This window comes from Orcinus orca, chromosome 6, assembly GCF_937001465.1.
Source record: "Orcinus orca chromosome 6, mOrcOrc1.1, whole genome shotgun sequence".
Lineage (NCBI taxonomy): Eukaryota > Metazoa > Chordata > Mammalia > Artiodactyla > Delphinidae > Orcinus > Orcinus orca.
The window spans coordinates 13,636,079-13,656,520 of record NC_064564.1 but is presented as its reverse complement, the minus strand read 5'-3'; the positions used below and the strand labels follow the sequence as shown (position 1 = coordinate 13,656,520).

At 47.4% G+C, this 20,442-nt stretch overlaps 1 protein-coding gene across 5 annotated transcripts in view; it reads left to right on the top strand.

The window, feature by feature from the left end:
- PRSS55 (serine protease 55) overlaps positions 1–16,096 on the top strand; it is a 161,833-nt gene extending 145,737 nt beyond the window's left edge. For 4 of the 5 annotated variants that reach the window (XM_049711254.1, XM_033429859.2, XM_033429858.2 and 1 more), the window contains 3 exons: positions 402–544; positions 9,211–9,360; positions 13,308–16,096. In XM_049711254.1, the coding sequence (XP_049567211.1) occupies positions 402–544; positions 9,211–9,360; positions 13,308–13,553 (539 nt within the window). In that variant the 3' untranslated portion in view covers positions 13,554–16,096. Of the gene's footprint in view, positions 1–401; positions 545–8,159; positions 8,323–9,210; positions 9,361–13,307 lie in introns of those variants that run through there. The other variant, XM_049711255.1, reaches the window with a different exon arrangement.
- Positions 16,097–20,442: the final 4,346 nt, after the last annotated feature.

Genomic DNA, 20,442 nt, shown 5'->3' with positions numbered 1-20,442 from the left:
GAGGTGTCACACTCACATAACAGAAAGTAACGAGAGGCAAATATGCTGAAGAGGCAGGATTATGCTGAGAACCGATCGAAAGCCAGTTCTAAGAAGTCAAGTCTGTAGCGCTGTTGGAGCCAAGATGGAAGTCTTCTTGGAGGCAGGAGTATGATTTTGAATGGGAGGGATAATTCAAGTAGGTGGGGACTTGTTTGGAAGAGCCTGGGGTGGTGGAGTGAGTAAATTGCGAGGGATTACTGGAAGGACGTGGAGAGGGAGGGTCTGTGAAAATGTGAAAAAAAAGGTGGATGTGTGCCTGGCGGGACACTGGGCAGGTTGGTCTAGGGCACGTCAGCTGCCTTATCGGCACTGGGGCTCCTGTCCAGTGACTTTTCTAAAGGGCCTTCTCTATGGGTCAGGTCTCAAACAGCCTATGGAAACAGAGCTGCTGAAAGTGCCCATGACCATCGTGGATTGGGAGAAGTGTTTAAAGGAATTTCCAAGACTTACCAAAAATATGCTGTGTGCTGGATTCGAGAACGAGACCTACGATGCTTGCCAGGTAACTTGGCTGCATCCCCTCTATCCCCTCGGGCTGCCAGGGTAAAGGCATCCTCTCTCCATGGGGAACAGACAGTAAGAGTTTGGAAAATGTGCGGAAATCAGGCTTAGATACGGGAATGGGGACATGGATTCAGGAATACTTACTGTCAGGTCCTTGGAATATCAGTGCTTGCCTGGAAGTCAGTATGCAGCAACCCTGCATAAATATGTCTGGTCTTCTCCAGGTAGGCCCCCAAGACTTTTTCCATTTCTGAGACTTCTTTAAGAAACAGAAAGCCAAGGAAGATTTGAGATCCATACAAGGAATTATTTTACTTTATTAATTTTAGCTACCTTTGTTGAGGCACTCAACCCTGGGATTCAACAATTGATGAGACATGGTTTCTTGCCTAAAGGAGCCCACAGTCTCCTGGGCAGGCAGTTGGGTAAACAGTCATAGTGTATTGGATCATGCCTGTGAGTTTCGCTGAAGAAAAGTCTGGTAGCTTAGCTTCTCTTTACTAAAATTAACACAAAAATTTAAAAAGAAAAGCACTTTTTGATTGATAGTAGAAGAAACAGGGGAAAACCCCTCATAAATTAGCTTCCTCTGGCTCTGAGGATGGGAAGGATCACGCTGGGGAGCCCACTTAGTCCTACTCATTGGCTGGGCAGTGGATCTGGTCACTGGTATAAAACTCTAAGTGCAGATGTTAAATGTTCTGCAGAGCGATGAAAAGGCCGTCTCACAGAAGGGCTGTGAGGTATATCACGAGGACCACAGAGAGAGACAGAATCAATGTCACACGAGCCCTGTATTTTCCCCACATTCTGGATAGTTTAAAACATTACAAAACAAAACCAGACGATTGGGACTTCTGGTTCTGGACAAGATGGAGTAGACACATTTCTGTTGATCCCTTCCATTAAATACAGCTAAAAGCACTGGACATTATATTGTGAAACAAAAATAAAGGCTCCAAAATGTGAAGAGAAGATGAAATTGGAAACAAATATCCTAATACTTAAGGAATGACACAGCAGTGAATTCCTTGGGTTTTCTTTTTGCCTCTTATATCCCAGCCTGGATGGTAGTACATAACAGCTCAGCATCTCCTGGGAGCAGCTGGGGGAAAAAACGCCGTGGGCACAGACAAACTAACAAAACAAAACAAAACAAGATAGCCTTCCTCTCTTTGGACCAGGAAAAGGGCAACCTAACAAGGTGGAAACTTTTAAACAATAATCATTCTATTCCAGCAAAACACCAGGAAAAGCCCCACAGTGCTCCTACCCTAGCAACCAAGGTCGAGTGGACAATCTCACCTTCCCCCCCTCCCCCTGCCCACTATGGTGGTGTCAGAGGAGGCTGAGTGGAAAGCCAGGACTTTAAGTACAATCTAGTCATAATGATCCATCCCCTGTCCCCCTCAATGTCAGTGGAGGCCACGTGAAGAGCTTGGGCTCCCACCCAGTGGTAGCGGCACCCTGCTCCTCCCCTTGGTGTCATAGCTGGCCTGAGTGGTGGGTCAAGACTTCCACCCCAATTCAGTGGAAAGGAGTTGGCATCCCCCTTCCCTGACTCCAGTTTCATAAGAGGCCTGTTAAAACAGAAGATTCATGTGAGAACCCAAGTCTCATAACCTATTACTCAAGACAGGATCTGTAATAGAGTAGAGGGTTTCACTAATATACATGGATTCCATGTATTAATACACATAGGATAAGGAAAAATAAAGCTAAAAATCTGAGTAAAGAATCTTTTTTAAAAAATTGAGAACCATTAATTCCTAGAATAAATTCAATTAAAACAAAATGGATCATGCACTTAAATGTAAAACTACAAAATTTTTTTAGAAAAAGAAAATAGAAAGTCTTTGGGACAGAGTAACACCAAAAACACAACTCATAAAAGGAAAAATTGATCAAATGGACCTCATCAAAATTAAAACCTTTTCCTTCATGAAAGACCATATTAAGAGGATGAAAAGACAAGCTGCTGACTGGGAGATAATATCCAACAAAGAAACTATACCTAGACTCTATAAAGAACTCTTGCAGTCAACTGTAGAGAAACGTACTATCCAATTCAAAAATGGGCAAAAGACAAGAACAGACATTTGGCTGAAGAGGATATACAGATGGCAAATAAGAAAATGAAACGACGTTCAACATCATTAGCCTTTCAAGCAAATGCAAATTAAAACCACAACCAGGTATCACTACACACCTCAGAATGGCTAAAATTAAAAAATAAAAAATAGTAACAACACCAAATGCTGATAAGAATGTAGAGAAACTGGATCCCTCGTATATTGCTTGGGGGAGTTTAAAATAGTCTAATCACTCTGGAAAACAATTTTATAGTTTCCTTAAAAACTGAACGTGCTCTTGCCATATAACCCAGCAAATGCCATTCTTGGGCGTTTATTCCAGAGAGATGAAGGCTTGTGTTCACACAGAAACCTGTGCAGGAGTGTTTATAGCAGATTTACTCATAATAGACCAAAATTGGAAACAAGTGTCCTGGAAGACGTGGATAATTAAATACACTGATAATTAAATACACTGCATCTATTCCATGCAATACCACTCAGCTGTTACAAGAAGCAAACTATTGGTACATGCAACCACGTGAATGTGTCCAGAGACTCATGCCATGTGCAACAAGCTGACCCCCAAAGGTCCCACACTGTGTGATTCCATTTACATAACATTCTTTATTAGAAAATTTTTATTGGAGTCTAGTTGATTTATAATGTTGTTAGTTTCTGCTGTACAGCAAGGTGAATCAGTTATCTATCTATCTATCTATCTATCTCTCTCTATATATATATCTCCACTCTTTTTTAGATTCTTTTCCCATGTAGGTCATTACAGAGTATTGAGTAGAGTTCCCTGTGCTCTACAGTAGGTCCTTATTAGCTATCTATTTTATATGCAGCAATGTGTATGTGTCAATCCCAATCTCCCAATGTATCCCTCCCTACCGCCCCGCTTCCCCCCCGGGTAACCATAAGTTTGTTTTCTACATCTGTGACTCTATTTCTGTTTTGTACCATTTGTACCAGTTTTTTAGATTCCACATATAATCAGTATATGATATTTGTCTTTCTCTGTCTGACTTACTTCACTCAGTATGACGATCTCTAGGCCCATCCATGTTGCTGCAAATGGCATTATTTTGTTATTTTTTATGGCTGAGTAATATTCCATTGTATATATATACCACATCTTTATCCACTCGTCTGTCAACGGACATTTGCATAACATCCTTGAAATGAAAAAATTATAGAAAGGGAGAACAGCTTAGTGGTTGCCAGGGCTTAAGGAGGGTTTAGGGGTAGAAGGAAGTGGATATAGCATTAAAAGGGCAACATGAGGGATCCTTGTGACGATGGACATGTTCTGTGTATTGACTGCATCAATGTTAATACCCCAATTGTGCTATTGTACTGTATGTAGTTCTACAAGATGGTATCATCGGGGGAAACATGTAAAGGGTACATGGGATCTCTCTGTATTATTTCTTTCAACTGCACGTGAATCTACAGTTATATCAAACTTAAAAAAACAAAGAGAAGACAAAGCTTCCCAATAGCAATGGTTAAATGAAGATCTCAGATCCTAGCCATGCCACAGACTTAGGGAGTAGCCAATTCATACTGGAGCAGGAGACAAAGGGCTCCAACGTCAATTGAAAAGGGGAGGGCTTCCCTGGTGGCGCAGTGGTTGAGAGTCCGCCTGCAGATGCAGGGGACACGGGTTCGCGCCCCGGTCCGGGAAGATCCCACATGCTGCGGAGCGGCTGGGCCCGTGAGCCATGGCCGCTGAGCCTGCACGTCCGGAGCCTGTACTCTGCAACGGGAGAGGCCACAACAGTGAGAGGCCCGCGTATGGCAAAAAAAAGAAAAAAAAAAGAAAAAAGAAAAGGGGAAAACAACATTTAATAGTATGATTGGAAAGAGAGAGCATTCCAGGGAGAATTGGGGGAAAATCACGGAGGCTTGAAAAAGTATCTTGTGTTCAGGGAACTTTCAATATTTCAGAAGGCAGTGATAACAAGGGTTGAGTGTGGAGAGGTGAGCAGAGCAGGTCACTAGGGCAGGGTTGCCACGCGTGGGAGACTAGAGGTTGTCCCAGGCTGCTCACCCTCATCAGTATTCACACCTATCCTTTCAGTCTTTTTCATTCATCACCATCCCATATTCAAATGGCCAAAACCAACTGCAGCAACACTTGAAACAATCAAGTGTCATCTTTGATGACATTTTCTGTCCCCTTTGCTTCAATGGCTGGATCTACCATCTGGAGTCGAGGATTTTTGCTCCAATCCCTCCCCTATCAAAATGTACTTTAATGAAAGCTGCTAAAATTAATCATCTATTACTTGAGTGCTATAAATAAATGTGCTGTTATCGTTTTAAGCCTTTTTTAAGAAAAAAATTGTGAAGTGAAAAGCTTTGCTTTCTGTTTAGAAAGCTTTCTATTGCTGAGAATAAGCTGAGAGTGATCCAGGCAAGGGAAGTTTTCTGAAATTATATAATATTATCATCACTTAAATCCAGGTAAGCCAGGCAGAAAGTCCCCTAGGGTTTAAAAATAATTGCCTTTAAAAATAAAATCACACTTTTAAACTTAGCAAACTTGAATAAAACACATAATCACATAATGAAGGGAAATTATAATTTTATGATGGAAACATTTAAATATGTTCAAAGTAATAGCAATAAGATCATGCTGTACTTAAAATACAAATTAAAATCAAATCAATTGAATTTTGTGGTTTACTTTTTCCAGCGCTTTTCCTGTTTGTAATCCCCTAAGGTTACACTATGAAAAAACAAAGTTCAACTTAAAAAAAATAAGTGACACTGTCCAGCAAACTATAAAATCAAATATGTCCCAAGCTAGCAATGCAATACTTCTTGTGAAGGACCAGCAAGCATCTGAGAAACAGGCATTGCAATGCTGCACAGTTTTCTTATCTTTCTTCTCAACTCCAGCAGAAATTTTGTCTTATTCATGGCTGGATTCCCAGTGCCTAGCACAGTGCTTGGCATGAAGAGCACTCAACAAATGTTTGCCAAAGAGCTGAACCTTCCAAGGAAGCTGGAAACTGCCTGTCAGTTACAGTAGCCCTAGAGGAGGGGACATCCGAGAGAGACCTTGACGGAGGCTGTCTTGGAGGGGGGTTAAGAGCTGGCAGCCAGGGAGTTCCCTGGTGGTCCAGTGGTTAGGACTTCGCCTTCCAGTGCAGTGGGTGTGGGTTCAATCCCTGGTAGGGGAGCTAGGACCCACATGCTTCGCGACCAAAGGACCAAGACATAAAGCAAAAGCAATATTGTAACAAATTCAATAAAGACTTTAAAAATGGTCCACATCAAAAAAAAAATCTTAAAAAAAAAGAAAAGAGAGAGAGCTGGCAGCCAGCTGGGCTGTTGGGCAATTTGGTTATGGGGATGCCAAGCTGACTTGGATAACAACCTGAGCAACAACTTTCTTTAAAGATCTTATTTTATGGGGGTGGGGAGGCAGCAGTTTTAGGTTCATAGCAAAATTGAGAGGAAGATACAGAGATTTTCCATATACCCCCTGTCCCACACATGCATCATCTCCCATACCATCAACGTCCCCATCAGAGCGGTACATGTGTTGTAACTGATGAACCTACATTGACACATCACAATGACCCAAAGTCCATAGTTTATGTTAGCGTTCATTCTTGGTGTTGTCCATTCTATGGTCAAGTGTATAATGATATGCGCCATCACGAATACTATCACACAGAGCGTTTTCACAGTCCTGGGCTACTTTCCAGGGTATTATCTTGAACCCATCTTGACCCATGACACTTGCCTGAAAATCTTATTTCACTCCATAGCATCTTAGACCTCTAGAGCCAGAAAGAAATGTATAAAAATATTTAATTGCAACTGTTTCACAGATGAGAAAACATGGTTATTTTAATCATCGATCATTCTCTTCACTGTCTGAATGGATCCGAAGCAGTGTAATAACTTCGTAGCTCTTTCACACATATTCAGTCATTTCATTCTCTCCACTATCCTGTAAGATGGGCTGGGCAGGTCTCACTCGCCCCGTTTAACAGATGAGAAAACAGGGATTTTGAATTTAAGTGGTTTGCCTGAGGTCCAGGAGGTAGTGGGGCCAGGCTGGAAGCCAGGTCATCTGCTTCTCACCCAAAATGGACAGAAGTGATCACGCAGTGTGAATAACACAGAAGTGAACTTAGGAGGCTCTGTGGTCAGTATGTGGTCAGTATGTTTCTAACCAGACAAGTCTCTGGCGACCAGCCTTAGTCTTTGGAAGAAAGTTCCCCTTAGGTGGGCTGTCATCAGTCCCAAGTCCTTGCTAGCTGAGGCCAGACCCTCCTTTGAGACATCCTTTCTTTCTTCCCAAAAGGAAGAGAAAAACAATTAAGACTCTATGTGTGAAAGGACATGAATTTACAGCTACCCCTCTGGAGTCCCAGCAGTCCGAGAAGGGAATCTCTGTTTCCTGAGTTTACAAATAATGTTTGTAGTACATAAGGCTAAAGTAATAATACTAATACATTTCTGGCATTTACTACATAGCATTTACCCTATGCCAAGTGATGTATAGATTTTAAAAACGTCATTGCCAGTAATCTTGGGAAGTAGCTGGTATTATCTCCATTTTAACGACGCAGAAACTGAGGCTTAGAAGTTACTTGTCCAAGCACAGTTCTCTCCCTGTTATGTAAGGAAATAACAATCAACATATTAATAGGCTTTTTATACCATTCATGCCACCGTAACGTGAAGAAAATGATAGAGACAGCACTTACGGAAGGAGCTCTTTGAGTGGCAATCCTATTGATTTGGTCCTTGCCCCGTGACCTTGAAGTAGAACGCGTGCAAAGAAAAGCACACACCCACAAAAACCAGACAGGCGTTAAGGGCAGTGTTTCGTACTGGAAAGGGTGGTTCTGGTTTTGGCACCACGCTTACTGGGTGTCCTTGAGCTCCAAGCTCTCTGTTAATTCCGCTCCGTATATCCCTCTGCTTGGCGATGTGTCCCACAGTCAACATAAACTCCCCTTGAACATGATTTCATCGTTATCTTCCCCTGCACTTTACCCCATGACCTTGGAACTAGGACTCACCACCCGTGTCCAGGGGCACCAGTCCCCAGATGGTGTCAGTTTCAACGCACCCCCCTGCCTCCTGACCGTCTTGTGCCCTGGTTGAGGTCCTCATCACTCCCATCTCCTCTTAACTAGTCCCCCCACCTCCTGCCTAATTCCTTTCCGATCAGTTCCCCCCACTCACTCTTCCTGTCAAATTCTTATTCATCCTTCAAACAAAATGCAGTTGATCCTGTTTGTTTGCACTGTTGTCTCCCTCCCTAGACCATAAGGTCTTGTATCCCAAGTGCCTAACAGTTAGTTTTTCCTCCTTGAAGATGTGTTCGGTGGAAGTGAGCAGATCTCTTCTGACTTTCCATTTTCTAATTATAAAATGAGAATCAAAATACCTACCTCACAGAGATGTGGGATGAAGGGGTGGATGAGAAAGTAAAGTCAGGGGACCAACGCCGGGCCTCGGACATCACGTCCGGGAAGTGTTGATTCTCCTCCTTCCCATTAGGTCCCATTCCCGGTCCTGTTGATGACCATGGAACAGGAGGCCATCTCTCCGCTGAGAAGGAAAGATCGCTTGAACAATTATAGCTCCCCAGAGGGAAAGAACATGTGCTTTGGCACCAGGAAGACCTGGTGCCAACTTTGGCCCCAACACCACGTAACCCTGAGTAAGCCCTTCATCCTCCTTAAGCTTCATTTTCCCTGTATTAAAATGGACAAAAGGAAGCCATATATGTGTGAGGGACACGGTGGGGACTTGGTACATACTTTCCATATAAATAGATAATCATCTGAGTCATAGACCCATGTGATTCCACCCTGGAGGGGTCACATAGTCAGAAAAGCTTAGCTCACTTGCCCTCTGCAAATACCCACAGCAAAGAATTAAAAAGAGACATCCTTCTCCCTCACGCCTCCGGAAGAACATCAAAGGAGACCCAGTTCAGGGCTTCCCTGGTGGTGCAGTGGTTGAGAGTCCGCCTGCCGATGCAGGGGACACGGGTTCGTGCCCCGGTCCGGGAAAATCCCACATGCCACGGAGCGGCTGGGCCTGTGAGCCATGGCCGCTGAGCCTGCGTGTCCGGAGCCTGTGCTCCGCAAGGGGATAGGCCACAACAGTGAGAGGCCTGCGTACCGCAAAAAAAAAAAAAAGGAGACCCAGTTCACATCCACAGGCCTAACAGCACTCCTCGCATCCTCTTTTCATTCCTTCCCTTTACAGCTCTGTCCAGAGCCTCTGATTTAAGACCCGCTAATCTGGTCCCCACTCTTCCTCAGCCTGGGTCCTCCGTGTTCCGGCTCCTTCTCTGTGTGCTGTGCATGGAGCGTGTGCATGGCCACGCTCTACATACCACGGTTCCTGGGGCCAGGCTGAGTGCTGCACATGCCCCGCGTGCAGCCACGATAGGGTGGGTGTTGATCTGCGATGATGTGATTCCCCTTGGCGTCCCGGAGTCAGGAGGTCCATGAACCCTCTTCCATGAGCGAGCTGTGCTCTGCCTCACGTGGACAGTTTCAAATGGGACTCGCTGCTGATCTGTGTTCTCTGTCCACAGGGTGACAGCGGGGGTCCTCTCGTCTGTACCACAGAATCTGGCAAGAAGTGGTACCAGGTGGGCATCATCAGCTGGGGAAGGAGTTGTGGACAGAAGAACGTTCCAGGAATATACACCTTGTTAGAAAACTACCACTCCTGGATCAAGAAGGTGACTGAGTTAGAGGGAAGGCCCTTTAGTGCTGAGAAAACGATAGCGTCTCCCAGACAAAAATCCAAGAGCTCTCGGGCTCCAGAATTCCCGGGGCCCAGCAGCCCCAGGCTGTGGGTGCTGCTCTGCCCTGCATGGTGTTTCAGGCTAGTTTTCTACAAATAATAAAATAGATGCTATTCTTTTTTTATTTATTTTTTTTTATTTTTGGCTGTGTTGGGTCTTCGTTTCTGTGCGAGGGCTTTCTCTAGTTGCCACGAGCGGGGGCCACTCTTCATCGTGGTGCGCGGGCCTCTCACTGTCGCGGCCTCTCTTGTTGCGGAGCACAGGCTCCAGACACGCAGGCTCAGTAGTTGTGGCTCACGGGCCCAGCCGCTCCGCGGCATGTGGGATCTTCCCGGACCGGGGCACGAACCCGTGTCCCCTGCATCGGCAGGCGGACTCTCAACCACTGTGCCACCAGGGAAGCCCTAAATTGGTGAACTTTGAACAAGCAGATTGTCCTCCATAATGTGGGTGGGCCTCATCCAATTAGTTGAAGTCCTGAAAAGAACAAAAAGCCCAGCCTCCTCAAGCAAGAGGGCGTGTCTCCAGCAGACTGCCCGTGGATTTCATCTGCACTTTTGCCTCTCCTGGCTCTCCACCTGCCCCTCAGCTCTCCTGGGCGTTGAGCCTGCCAGCCCCCACTGCAGATTTGAACTTGCCAATCTCCCTAATCACATGATCCAATTCCTCATAACAAACACACACACACACACACACACACACACACACACACACACACACACACACACACACACACACACACACACACACACTGCCTTACACCTTTCTCTGGAGAGCTCTGACTAATACAGATTTTAGGACCGAGAGTGGTTCTCGAGAAACAAAATCTTAAAGATGAGTTTTCTGAATTGGTGCTGTGATTTCTAGAATTAGCTCTCTAGTCAGATTAGATTGAAAGACACTAATGACTCTATTTCCGGTAGTAAAAAGAGCACTGGCAGTCCATGAAGTGACGGGGCAAGAGAGATAAGCAAAGTATCACCACTGGAAACTCCTAATCCAACACTCGTAAGAAGCTAGGATCTGGGTGACCATGTGTGTGATACTTGCAAACATTTTTTTCAAACTGATGAGTATAATGAGATTGGCGGGTTGCTCGTAATGTTACTGGACAAAGTGGGGAAAGAAAAGTTTGAGCTCGGGGATTCGAATTCCTAGCTCAAGGGCCCGTAAATGACCTGAAAGCTTCTATGTCTGCCCTGAACGAGACCCTTACCCGCTGTAGCCACAGGGCTGAGAGGCTGAAAATCAGACCCGCAGTCTCCCCCTGTGACTGACTGAATTACGATGCGAGTTGAACTCCCAGCCTCCCAGGGTGTCTCCTGCTAAACCCAGGCCACGGACTGGGAAGGAAGGGGATCCTGCAAGTTGGAATGGGGGTGTGTGGGAAGACCCTGATGGAGCTGGGGAACTTGAACCCTAAATTCTGATGCGTCTCCTCTGCCAGCGGCAGCAGTCTCTCTGTCCCCAGGAGAAGCGGCCCCTCCACCCCCGCCCGTCCCAGGGTGTTAACCCTGCGTTACCTGCGGAAAGGGTAATGACCGCCCCGAGGCAGCTGACAAGCAAGACATTGCTGGTTCTCCCCAGTGTCGACCCCACCACCGCTCTTGGCGTCTAGACCTCTGAGCAGACTCAAGTCCCAGCAGCCCCTAAAGTGAGGTACAAAGCGTGACCCGTGAGGAGGTGCACTACCCTCTGCGTTTTCTAACTCCTGCAGATAGAAACCCGGGCCACACGTGTGGGGATGGGTATTAAGGCTGTGGGATAAATCGTGGAAGGAACGGAAAGTTGGATCGGGTGGCATTTATTGCCACGGGCTCACTAAGCAGGGATTCTGCATCTAACTTTGCATCTTGGGGAGGAAGGAAGGGCTCTAACAGTTTGCTTCGCTGCTTGACTGAAATATGGCCAAAAGGAGACCCACAGTGAGTGAACTAGAATTGCCAGACCTGCTTTGGTTTAATGTAGAGAAAGGGATTCCATGACTTAGGGGGACGGGAATGTTCGAGTGAGTTTGTCATTTGAAACTCACCCACCCTGGGAAGGTCCAGAAGACATGCCTTTCACCACGACTGTGAGAGAGAAACTTGAGAGGGAAGCCCTGGCATCCCTGGCTCTTCTCTGTGGGCCAGACTTCAGAGAGGGAACTGCAGTCACGGAATTGGGACACGTAACCACAATGAGAGTGATTGGGCCCGTGGTGGCAGGGACCAGAGGTGGCACTCAAGCCCCGAAGGCAAGGAGGGAATGGTCCCTGTGACTGACAGCAGGGTCAATGCCGCAATCAGAATGTCCTGACTCCTGCAGACCATGGCTGGCTAGCTCGTCATGGGGTTCCTAGAAGTGAAATAGACAGGAAGCCTACTAATTCTTACTTGTTCTGTGTAAGCAGAAAATAGGTCAAGTGAACAAGAGTCTAACTTGAATGATTAAAACAAGAGTCATGGCTTGTTAATTCTCAGACTGGAGCCACTTTATAGACTCAGAACCCCTTGAATGAAGGACCCTAGTACACTATGGAATATTTATGCTGTTAATCACTCTCCCAGCCTTCCCCAAAAGGACCCACGGGCTTTTGCCAACTGTGCATTGGGGAAGAGGAAATAATCAGACCTTTTAGGGACTACTGGACGCTGACTCTGAACTCACTGGTTCCCTTCTCTGCGGAGTAAGAGATATTATGATGGGAAAGGCCAAGTGGAAGCAACTAGAACTGCCCCTACCTAGGAAAATAGTCAACCACAGAAGCAGCCCTGCATTCCTGGAGGGATTGCAGACATTAGTGCAATCATCAAGTACTTAAAAAACCCAAGGGCGGTGATTCCCACCACATCCCCAATTCAGCTCTCCCATCTGGCCTCGGCCGAAGACAGTCGGGTCTTTGAGAATGACAGAGGATTATTGTAAGCTTGCCAAGGTGGCGACTCCAATTCCAGCTGCTGTATCAGATGTGATTTCATTGCTTGAGTAAAGTGACACATCTCTTCCAGTATCCGCTATGCAGCTCTTGATCTGAAAGAATGCCTGTTTCTGCATTCCTGTCCGTGAGATCCACCAGAAGCAGTTTGTTCTCTGCTGACAAGGCCAGCGTTACACCTTTACTGTCCCACCTCAGGTGGATATCAACTCTCCGGGCCTATGTCATAGTTTAGTTCGCAGGGGTCTTGATCACAAGACCCCATTCACTTGCACACGATAGCGCACTGGTGCATTACACTTATGGACCTAGTGAGCAAGAAGTAGCACCTGGGCTTCCCTGGTGGCGCAGTGGTTGAGAGTCCGCCTGCCGATGCAGGGGACACGGGTTCGTGCCCCGGTCCGGGAAGATCCCACATGCCACGGAGCGGCTGGGCCCGTGAGCCGTGGCCGCTGAGCCTGCGCGTCCGGAGCCTGTGATCCGCAACGGGAGAGGCCACAACAGTGAGAGGCCCGCGTACCACACAAAAATAAAAATAAAGAAAAAGCCTGGGGGTGGGAAATAAACCCAACAAGTTTCAGGGGTCTTCCACCTCGGTGAAATTTCTAGGGGTCCAGTGGGGTGGGGCATGTGGAGTTTTTCCTTCTAACCCTGGAGGCAACTTCATTTTGGCCGCGAAGGAGGAAAGGGAGAGAGTGAGAGCAGATCAGAAGCCAGGGAAGGAGGCGAGGGGCGCGGCAGCCAGGCGGCGGCGGAGATGGAGTCGATGGGGAGGGGTAGGTGAGGAAGTGTCCGTGTTTCCTGCCGTCTCTGCCATCCATCATCCTCTCCCGGAGCGGAAATCAATATTCCTCTCTCTTGTTCTCTCCCCAAATGTTCTGAATTTAGAAAAGAAAGAGCAAACCCTGACAAATGCATATTGTTTTCCAAATATAAATGCCGCACCGCTTCCGCCCCCGCGCAGATGTCACCCCCTCTTCCCGGCTGCCCGGGTGTCGGTGTCGCCGGCCTGGGCGCTCTGCCACGACCGCTGTGGGCGCAGATGGAGCCCATGAAGTGGACTGCTGGCCGCCACTCGAGGTCACCTGGTTTCCTAAGAAGCAGATTCTCGGCAATTTCTCACAGGAGGAGCATTTGCAACTCACAGCTCTGCTGGCATCCTTTCCCCATCCCTCCCCGCCCGAACACGGCTCGCTCGTTTGGAAAGTAACTGTGAAACCTTTTACCCCTCCTGTTGAAAAGCACCTTCTCACCCATCCCTTTTGCCTGTAGAGGTAGCAGGGCAGAGAGGACCACTCCCACTGCTCAGATGAGGAAGCCGAGGCTCAGAGAAGGGAAGGCGTTCACTCGGACTGAACAGTGCTAAGAATGTGGATGGGAGCAGGGGGGTGATGCCGAAAGCTCAGCTTCTCTGTGCGCCAGTGCTGAATCAGATCTCGGAGACAGAGTTTTGGGTGAAGTAGAAAAGAACAGCTTTATTACTTTGCCAGGCAAAAGGGGACACAGTGGGCTCCTGCATCGAAAAACTATGTGTCCCCACCCAGGAGGATGTGATGAGGAGTTTTATAACAGTACTTCAAGGGCGGGGTTGCTGACAAGATGAGGGTGTGTACAGGGTCTCAGCTGGTCCATCTCCTAATCGTGATGGGCTTCTCTGGTCCCTTTAATCTCGCCTCAGGTGGTTCCTTGATTAGCAACTGTTCGAATCTGCCCTTTGGAACTCAGGGAAGGTCATGGAGGCTGGAGTCTTGCTTACAAGAAACGGGGGACAAAAAGAAGCCTCCGTGCCCAGGCCCCACTCGGTTTCAGGGGTAGACATGTTGGAGCCCCCAGGGCACCCCAGGAGCCCAAGTGGCCTGGCTTCTAATTCTACTGCTCCCTTGCTGCTGAAGTCCAGAATGTTTTAGATTCCCTGGCCTCCAGGCTCCCCGAGGAGCAGGCAGAACACACACCATGGAACCCTCCTTGTTAATAAAGGCTGCCATGTGCGTAATGCTTCCTACACGTCAACCGCCCTTGTAAATACTCTTATACGTATTAAGATCTTGTTGCTGAAATCTCGGCTTCTGTACACCCGTGCCAAATAGAAATACGGAGACAGAATTGAGGAGGAACGCAAAAGAATAGCTTTATTTCTTTGCCAGGCAAAGAGGGAACACAGCAGGCTAGCACCTCCAAAAACTGCGCCCCCCTTGGAGAAGCTTTATAGTAATGGTTCAAAGAAGGTGTGATCAGCTTGTGGACATTTTTCTGATTGGTTGGTGGTGAGGTAATTGGGAGTTGACATCATCAACCTTCTGCTTCCAACTGGTCTGGGGTCTACATGCTTGTGGGAAGCATATCATCATTAACTGTTAACTTTTCCTACCTGGAGGGGGTATCTGCAAAACAGCTCATAGACATTGTTGTGTCCATTGATGGGGAACCAGGACCTTGCCCCAAGGCGGCACTATTGTTTCTCTTGACTGCTCCTCCCTTGTCTCCCATCCCTTCCCTTCCCTGATTAACAACCGCTTGAATCTGCCCATTGGAACTCAGGGAAGGTCATGGAGGCTGAATGAAGCCTATTTCCTGTAATCAAAGAAATGGGGGACACAGAAAGGCTTTGTGCCCAGGAGCCCCACGGGGCCCTGCTCAGTGTCAACCCCCCTCAGTCAGAGTAACCCTATGAAATAGGTACTACCACTGGGCCTTGTTTACAGACTGAGGAAACCAAGGCCCAAGGTCACAGGGCTCTGAGGAGGTGGGGCTGTATTCACGCCAAACCAGTCTGGTCTAGATGGAGGTGGACTGAGCCCTTGGGCCACCCTGCCTCTGGACACTGTCCAAGGCGAGGACACTGACCCACAGGTCTGATACCTGGGTTCAGGTATCACTCACTCTTTGAGGAATTTGGTCACACTTGTTCAAATTTTGTGTCCTCCTTGGTCAAAGGAATCTCTAGAGAAAGTTACAGAGTAAAAACCCATGATTTCTCGTTTGTACGCATGTAGCGAGAGCACCTCAGCTCTTTATCCTGGATCCTGGAAGAGCAATGGAACAGGGGAGGAGGCTCCTCCTTCTCCTCTAGACTGAGGTTCTTCCACGGGGAACATGGAAGCCATCCGTCAATAAGCCACTCAGTCAACACACATTTATTAAGCACCTACAGTGCCCCAGGTCCGGCATATCACTATGATCGGGTAGGCATGGTGAATGTCTCTCTGGAGCTTGCATTGTGGTAGGGAAGCCAGCATTGGACAGGAAATGACAGAGTGACAAATCTCACTGAAGGGAAGCCCAGTGTTCAATGTTGCTAACATTCTACAATTCCTGTAGCACTCCAGAAGTCTCTGTGCTTTAAGCTGTTTGCAGTCTGCAGTCATCTCTTCGAGCAAGGTTAACGATGGAAATGGTTAGCTTGGATTGCAGGGGTGAGCAGGGTAATGGGGACATAAGCAAACCTGTGGACAGTGAAAGGACTGAATAATCTACATAAGAAAGGGCACGTGGTCACGTGAGAAGAAAAGATGAAGATGGAGCACAGGTATCTAACCTGGAGACCAGGGCTTCCTGCCGCCTTTAGAGATAGCTGGTCCCCTGCACTTATCCCACGGACAATACAGGATGACAGGCTTTTTACAATAACATTCAACCAACGTTTGATGAGAACAGAGGAAGTGCCGGCACTTGCTAAACAAAGAACAAGATAGACAAGGTCTCTGAGCTACTCACCATCAAAGCTTTGTGTAAGCAAAAAAAACAAAACAAAAACACAGGGCTGCCTTGAGGCCAGCCTCAGCTGCTGTTGCATTCGGAATAAATACAGATCCCAGTCCAGAAACTCTGAGGTGCATCAGAGGTCTTTACTGGAAGTTTTCTTGAAGAGATAACACCAGATTCACATCAAAACTTGCCACAAGGCGTCTAGTAGCAGCTCTCTTTCCCAAAATGCATATTTCACAGCAGCTGCTCAAATTCATCCCTCCACCCTTTCGAATTCCCTGTCTCCCTAGTCTTCGTCCCCACTCCTGCCTGTCCCGTGGGCAAAAGACCTTCCCCACCCTCTTCTCCTCCTCCCAAGTATCTCATCCCCTCTCTTACGCATTTCACTGGAGATTCTTTCATTTCCTTCAAGTCCACTTTTGCACATGTGTCCCTGGCCAACGTCACAAAAGCCAAATACAGCAAGCCAGGCTCCCGGTCTGTCTTCCAGGTCTCCTTCTCATCCTCTCTCTGGTTGGGGCATTCACTCCCTCGTTCTTCAGTCCCCAGTCTCTTCTTTCTCCATCCTCTCTTGATCCATAGATGGGGGACTCATTCAGTGTCCTGCCTTCAACCAGGAATACGTCCCACCTCTAGCAACCTGATTTGCATTTCTCTCAGCAGAATCAACCAGCTCTTCCTTGATGATTCCAGCAAGCCCAGTCCCTTGGCTGTAGTTTCTCCAGACAGTAGGTAGGGAGAATGGAAATCTCATTCATCCATTTTCTGCTAAACCTTTTCATTTATCTTTACTCCCAACTCCTAAAACTCAACTGACTACACACACTGTCTTACTCACAAAAAGTACTCCACCTTCACTGGACCTGTTTCTGTTATGGGACCCGCATCATTCTCTTTTGGCCAGACCTGAAACCTTAGAGCTGATGTTCTGCACCGGTGCCCAGGGCAAAGACTCAGACGCATGGATGACCTAATAGAGGGCTGTAAAACTCCTTGAAATTGTATACACTCACAAAACTAAAGACCACATATTGGGACTGAGAGGAAATATTTGCAAACACATATGTCAGACAGAGGACTTCTATCCAGAATATATAAAGAATCCTTGCAACTCAACTCAATTTAAAATTGGGCAAAAGATTTAACAGGCACTTTACAAAAGATTTATGAGTGATCAATAGCACATGAAAAGATGTTCAACTTTAGTCATCAGAGGAATGCAAATTAAAACCACAAGGAGATACCACTATGTATTCACTAGAACAGCTAAAATTTCAGGCTGGTAGTACCAAGTGTTGACAAGGATATAGAGAAACTGGATTTCTCATACAAGGCCGATGGAATTGTAAAATGATACAAGAGATATGGGAACGTGTGTATGTGTATAGCTGATTCACTTTGTTATAGAGCAGAAACTAACACACCATTGTAAAGCAATTATATTCCAATAAAGATGTTAAAGAAAAAAAGAAGACAGTTTGGTAATTTCTTAAAAAGTTTCACATATACCTACCTTATGACCCAGCCATTCAATTTCTACATATTTATCCAAGAGAAATGAAAGCCCATGTTCACACAGAGACTTTGTTTCAGAATGTTTACAGCAGCCTTATTTGTAATAGCAAAAGCTGGAAACAACCTACATGTTTATCATCAACTACTGAAAGGATAAAAACGGTGTGGTATGTCCATGCAGTGGAGTACTGTTCAGCAATAAAAGGGGCAAACTACTGATGCATGCAACCACAGGGATAAATCCCAAATCATTATGCTGAGTAAAACAAAGACCAAAAAATGTGCATACTGTATGATTCTACTCGTATAAAATTCTAGAAAATGCAAAGTCATCTATATAGTGACAGAAAGCAGATCGGTGGTTGTCTGGGGGTCAGAAGTAAGGGAGAAAGTGGATTTTGAGGAGGCCCACGGAACGTTTTGGGAAAAATGGAGATATTCAGTATTTTAATTGCAATGACAGCTTCCCAGGTAAAGGCATATGTCATAACTCTCCACAGTTGACGCTTCAGATGTGTACAGCTTGTGTTAAATTAAACCTTAGTAGAGCTGTAAGAAAATATGAGTGCTGGATGCCAGTGACTCTTCTGAGTCTAGATTAAGAAATTGCCTTCCACGTGCTATGAAAGCTTGGTTAGAACTCTGGCCTTGATTTCACTGTGTAAGATGGGCATCTCAGTGGTCCCCAGAGCCAGTGTTGGAGTCCCATAATGAGAGAACCGGAAGCACCCTTAAAATGATGAAAAACCTGACACCCAAAGAGGGAAGTGACTTGCCCAAGGTCACCCTACAACTTCGTGGCAAAGTCAGGCTTTGAGCTCAGGCACCGCGATTCGGTCACTGGTCTACAAGCCCTGGGAGGACACCATGGGGCCAGGAGGTCAGCTGTGGTCACAAGCTAAGGGGTCACACAGACAAGAGCCCAGCACGCGCCAGGCACAGAGAGCCCCGCAGCGAATGAAACGCCCTGTATGGGCGTGAACTCTGCGCCCGGCAGCCTGGTGGCGGTGAGCAGGAAGGGCCGTGGCCTTGGACCCGAGCATTCAGACAGTCTGTGGGGAAGGACAGAGCTTGTGGGTTCTTATTTTAAATTTCTAACTTCTTGCAAATCAATACTTTCATAAAACATAATACAGTTAAATTACTAGAAAAATGAACCAAAAAATGAACATATAAAATACAAGCTCAAACTTTTATTATTAGATTCAGCCCACATAAAATCACTCGTTAAATTGCTCTGAAGGTTTCTAAGCATTTACTCTCCATTTCTGTACTTATCTCTTCATGGACCAGGAACCAGCAGTGGTCCGTGTTCCACCCTTCGAGAAGTATTTCCCTAAAAGATCCAAACTTTAATTACCAAGAAGTCAGGGCTGGCCTGGCTTTCTAAAGTCTAGGAGGATCCCATTAAAACACGGGTTAGATTGAAATGTGACACGTGAGTCATCGTTTGAATTGAGACTGTACAGACTTATATATTATTCATTGTCTCGGGCAATAAAAACTCACAAAATGCCTAAGTGCCCTCCGGCCCCAGAATAGCTTAATTGGGCTGTGTTGCTCTGGGATGTCAAGCACCTGTTTAATTCTGAGTTCTGCAGTTTTACATCAGAACAGGCCCAGGAAGAGGCATTTTCCATCTTCGGTCCCTGGCTCCTGTCTCTGCTTGAGTGCGTGAAGGGGCCACCCCTCCCCAGGGAGATCACCCAGGGGTTCAGATGCTGTGTGAGCAGCGGCCAGCACAGACGAGGAGAGGAAAGGAAGCCTCGTCTGGGGTTGGGAGAGCAAAGCCAGATCCCTGTCACCCACACCAAGGGGCAGGCCAGGCCTGGGCTCCCCTGTCCTGAGTTGGCCTTGACAGCCGTGGAGGGTCGGATCCAGAATCACCCTGGCCGAGGCTCAGGGGTTAGGCCCCAGGAGCAGGGGCACCTACGCCCCAGGTTCCTGGCCTGTGAAATGGGGGTTTGTCACATGGACTGCCTGGGCCAACGCCGGGCCGTGATGATGCAGATGAAGTGATGCAAAGCCAGGCACGGGTAACAGAAGAACCCAGTGCCCGTACCGGGTGAAGCTGGGTGACAAGGCCTCAGGTTGGGGTGGGCCTCAGTGAGTTCTCACTCCTCTCCCCACCCCTCTCTGGCCTGGACTTGAGCCCCCTTGAAGTTCTCTGTATCAGCCCCCAAGCTGTTCAGCTTGAATGCCACAATTGACAGGGAACTCACCACCCAAGGCGAGCCCTTCTCAGCTCCGCACAGCTTTGACCCGGAGAACACAGTCCCAGGCTGAGCTGCACTGGCCTCCCTGTGGCTCTCACCCCAGCACCGGCTGCAGCTCCTGGGGGCCGGCCCGACTGCTGTGTGCACCCTTGCAGACCAGGCTCCTGGCCTCAGTGAGCCTTGGCTTCTGCAAGCTGCACATCCCAGCTCCCTGTCACATCTCCTGTTTATACGTTTACAATTGGCACCATCCTGTCACTCAGAGCACACCCCCAGGTGAGACCCTCCCCGCTGCTGTTACGGGGTCTCTTTGTAGAGCCTCAGGTGGGCCTTACTCCTGACCTTTTAGAACTGCAGAATGTGTACAGCCTATCTCAGTGCCCCCAGCTGCCTTGCTTTTCTCTTCTCGACACCACGAAGACCCCTCCCTGAGTCCCGGGGGCCCTTGGTCCTTCTCTTCCTCCTACGGACCCCCATTCAGCAGGAACCCTCCTCATTCGGGGGCCACACTCAAGACTAGAGCCTTAAGCTCCCACCTTCCCAGCTCTTCCCTTTCATCCTGAGCGATTCAGCCCCAAGGCCCTGATGTGACGTGGAGTGCTGCGGTGCCCTCAGTTCAGGGACAGGAGGGCCGCAGGGTCTCAGGGCTGCTTGGGGACAGCG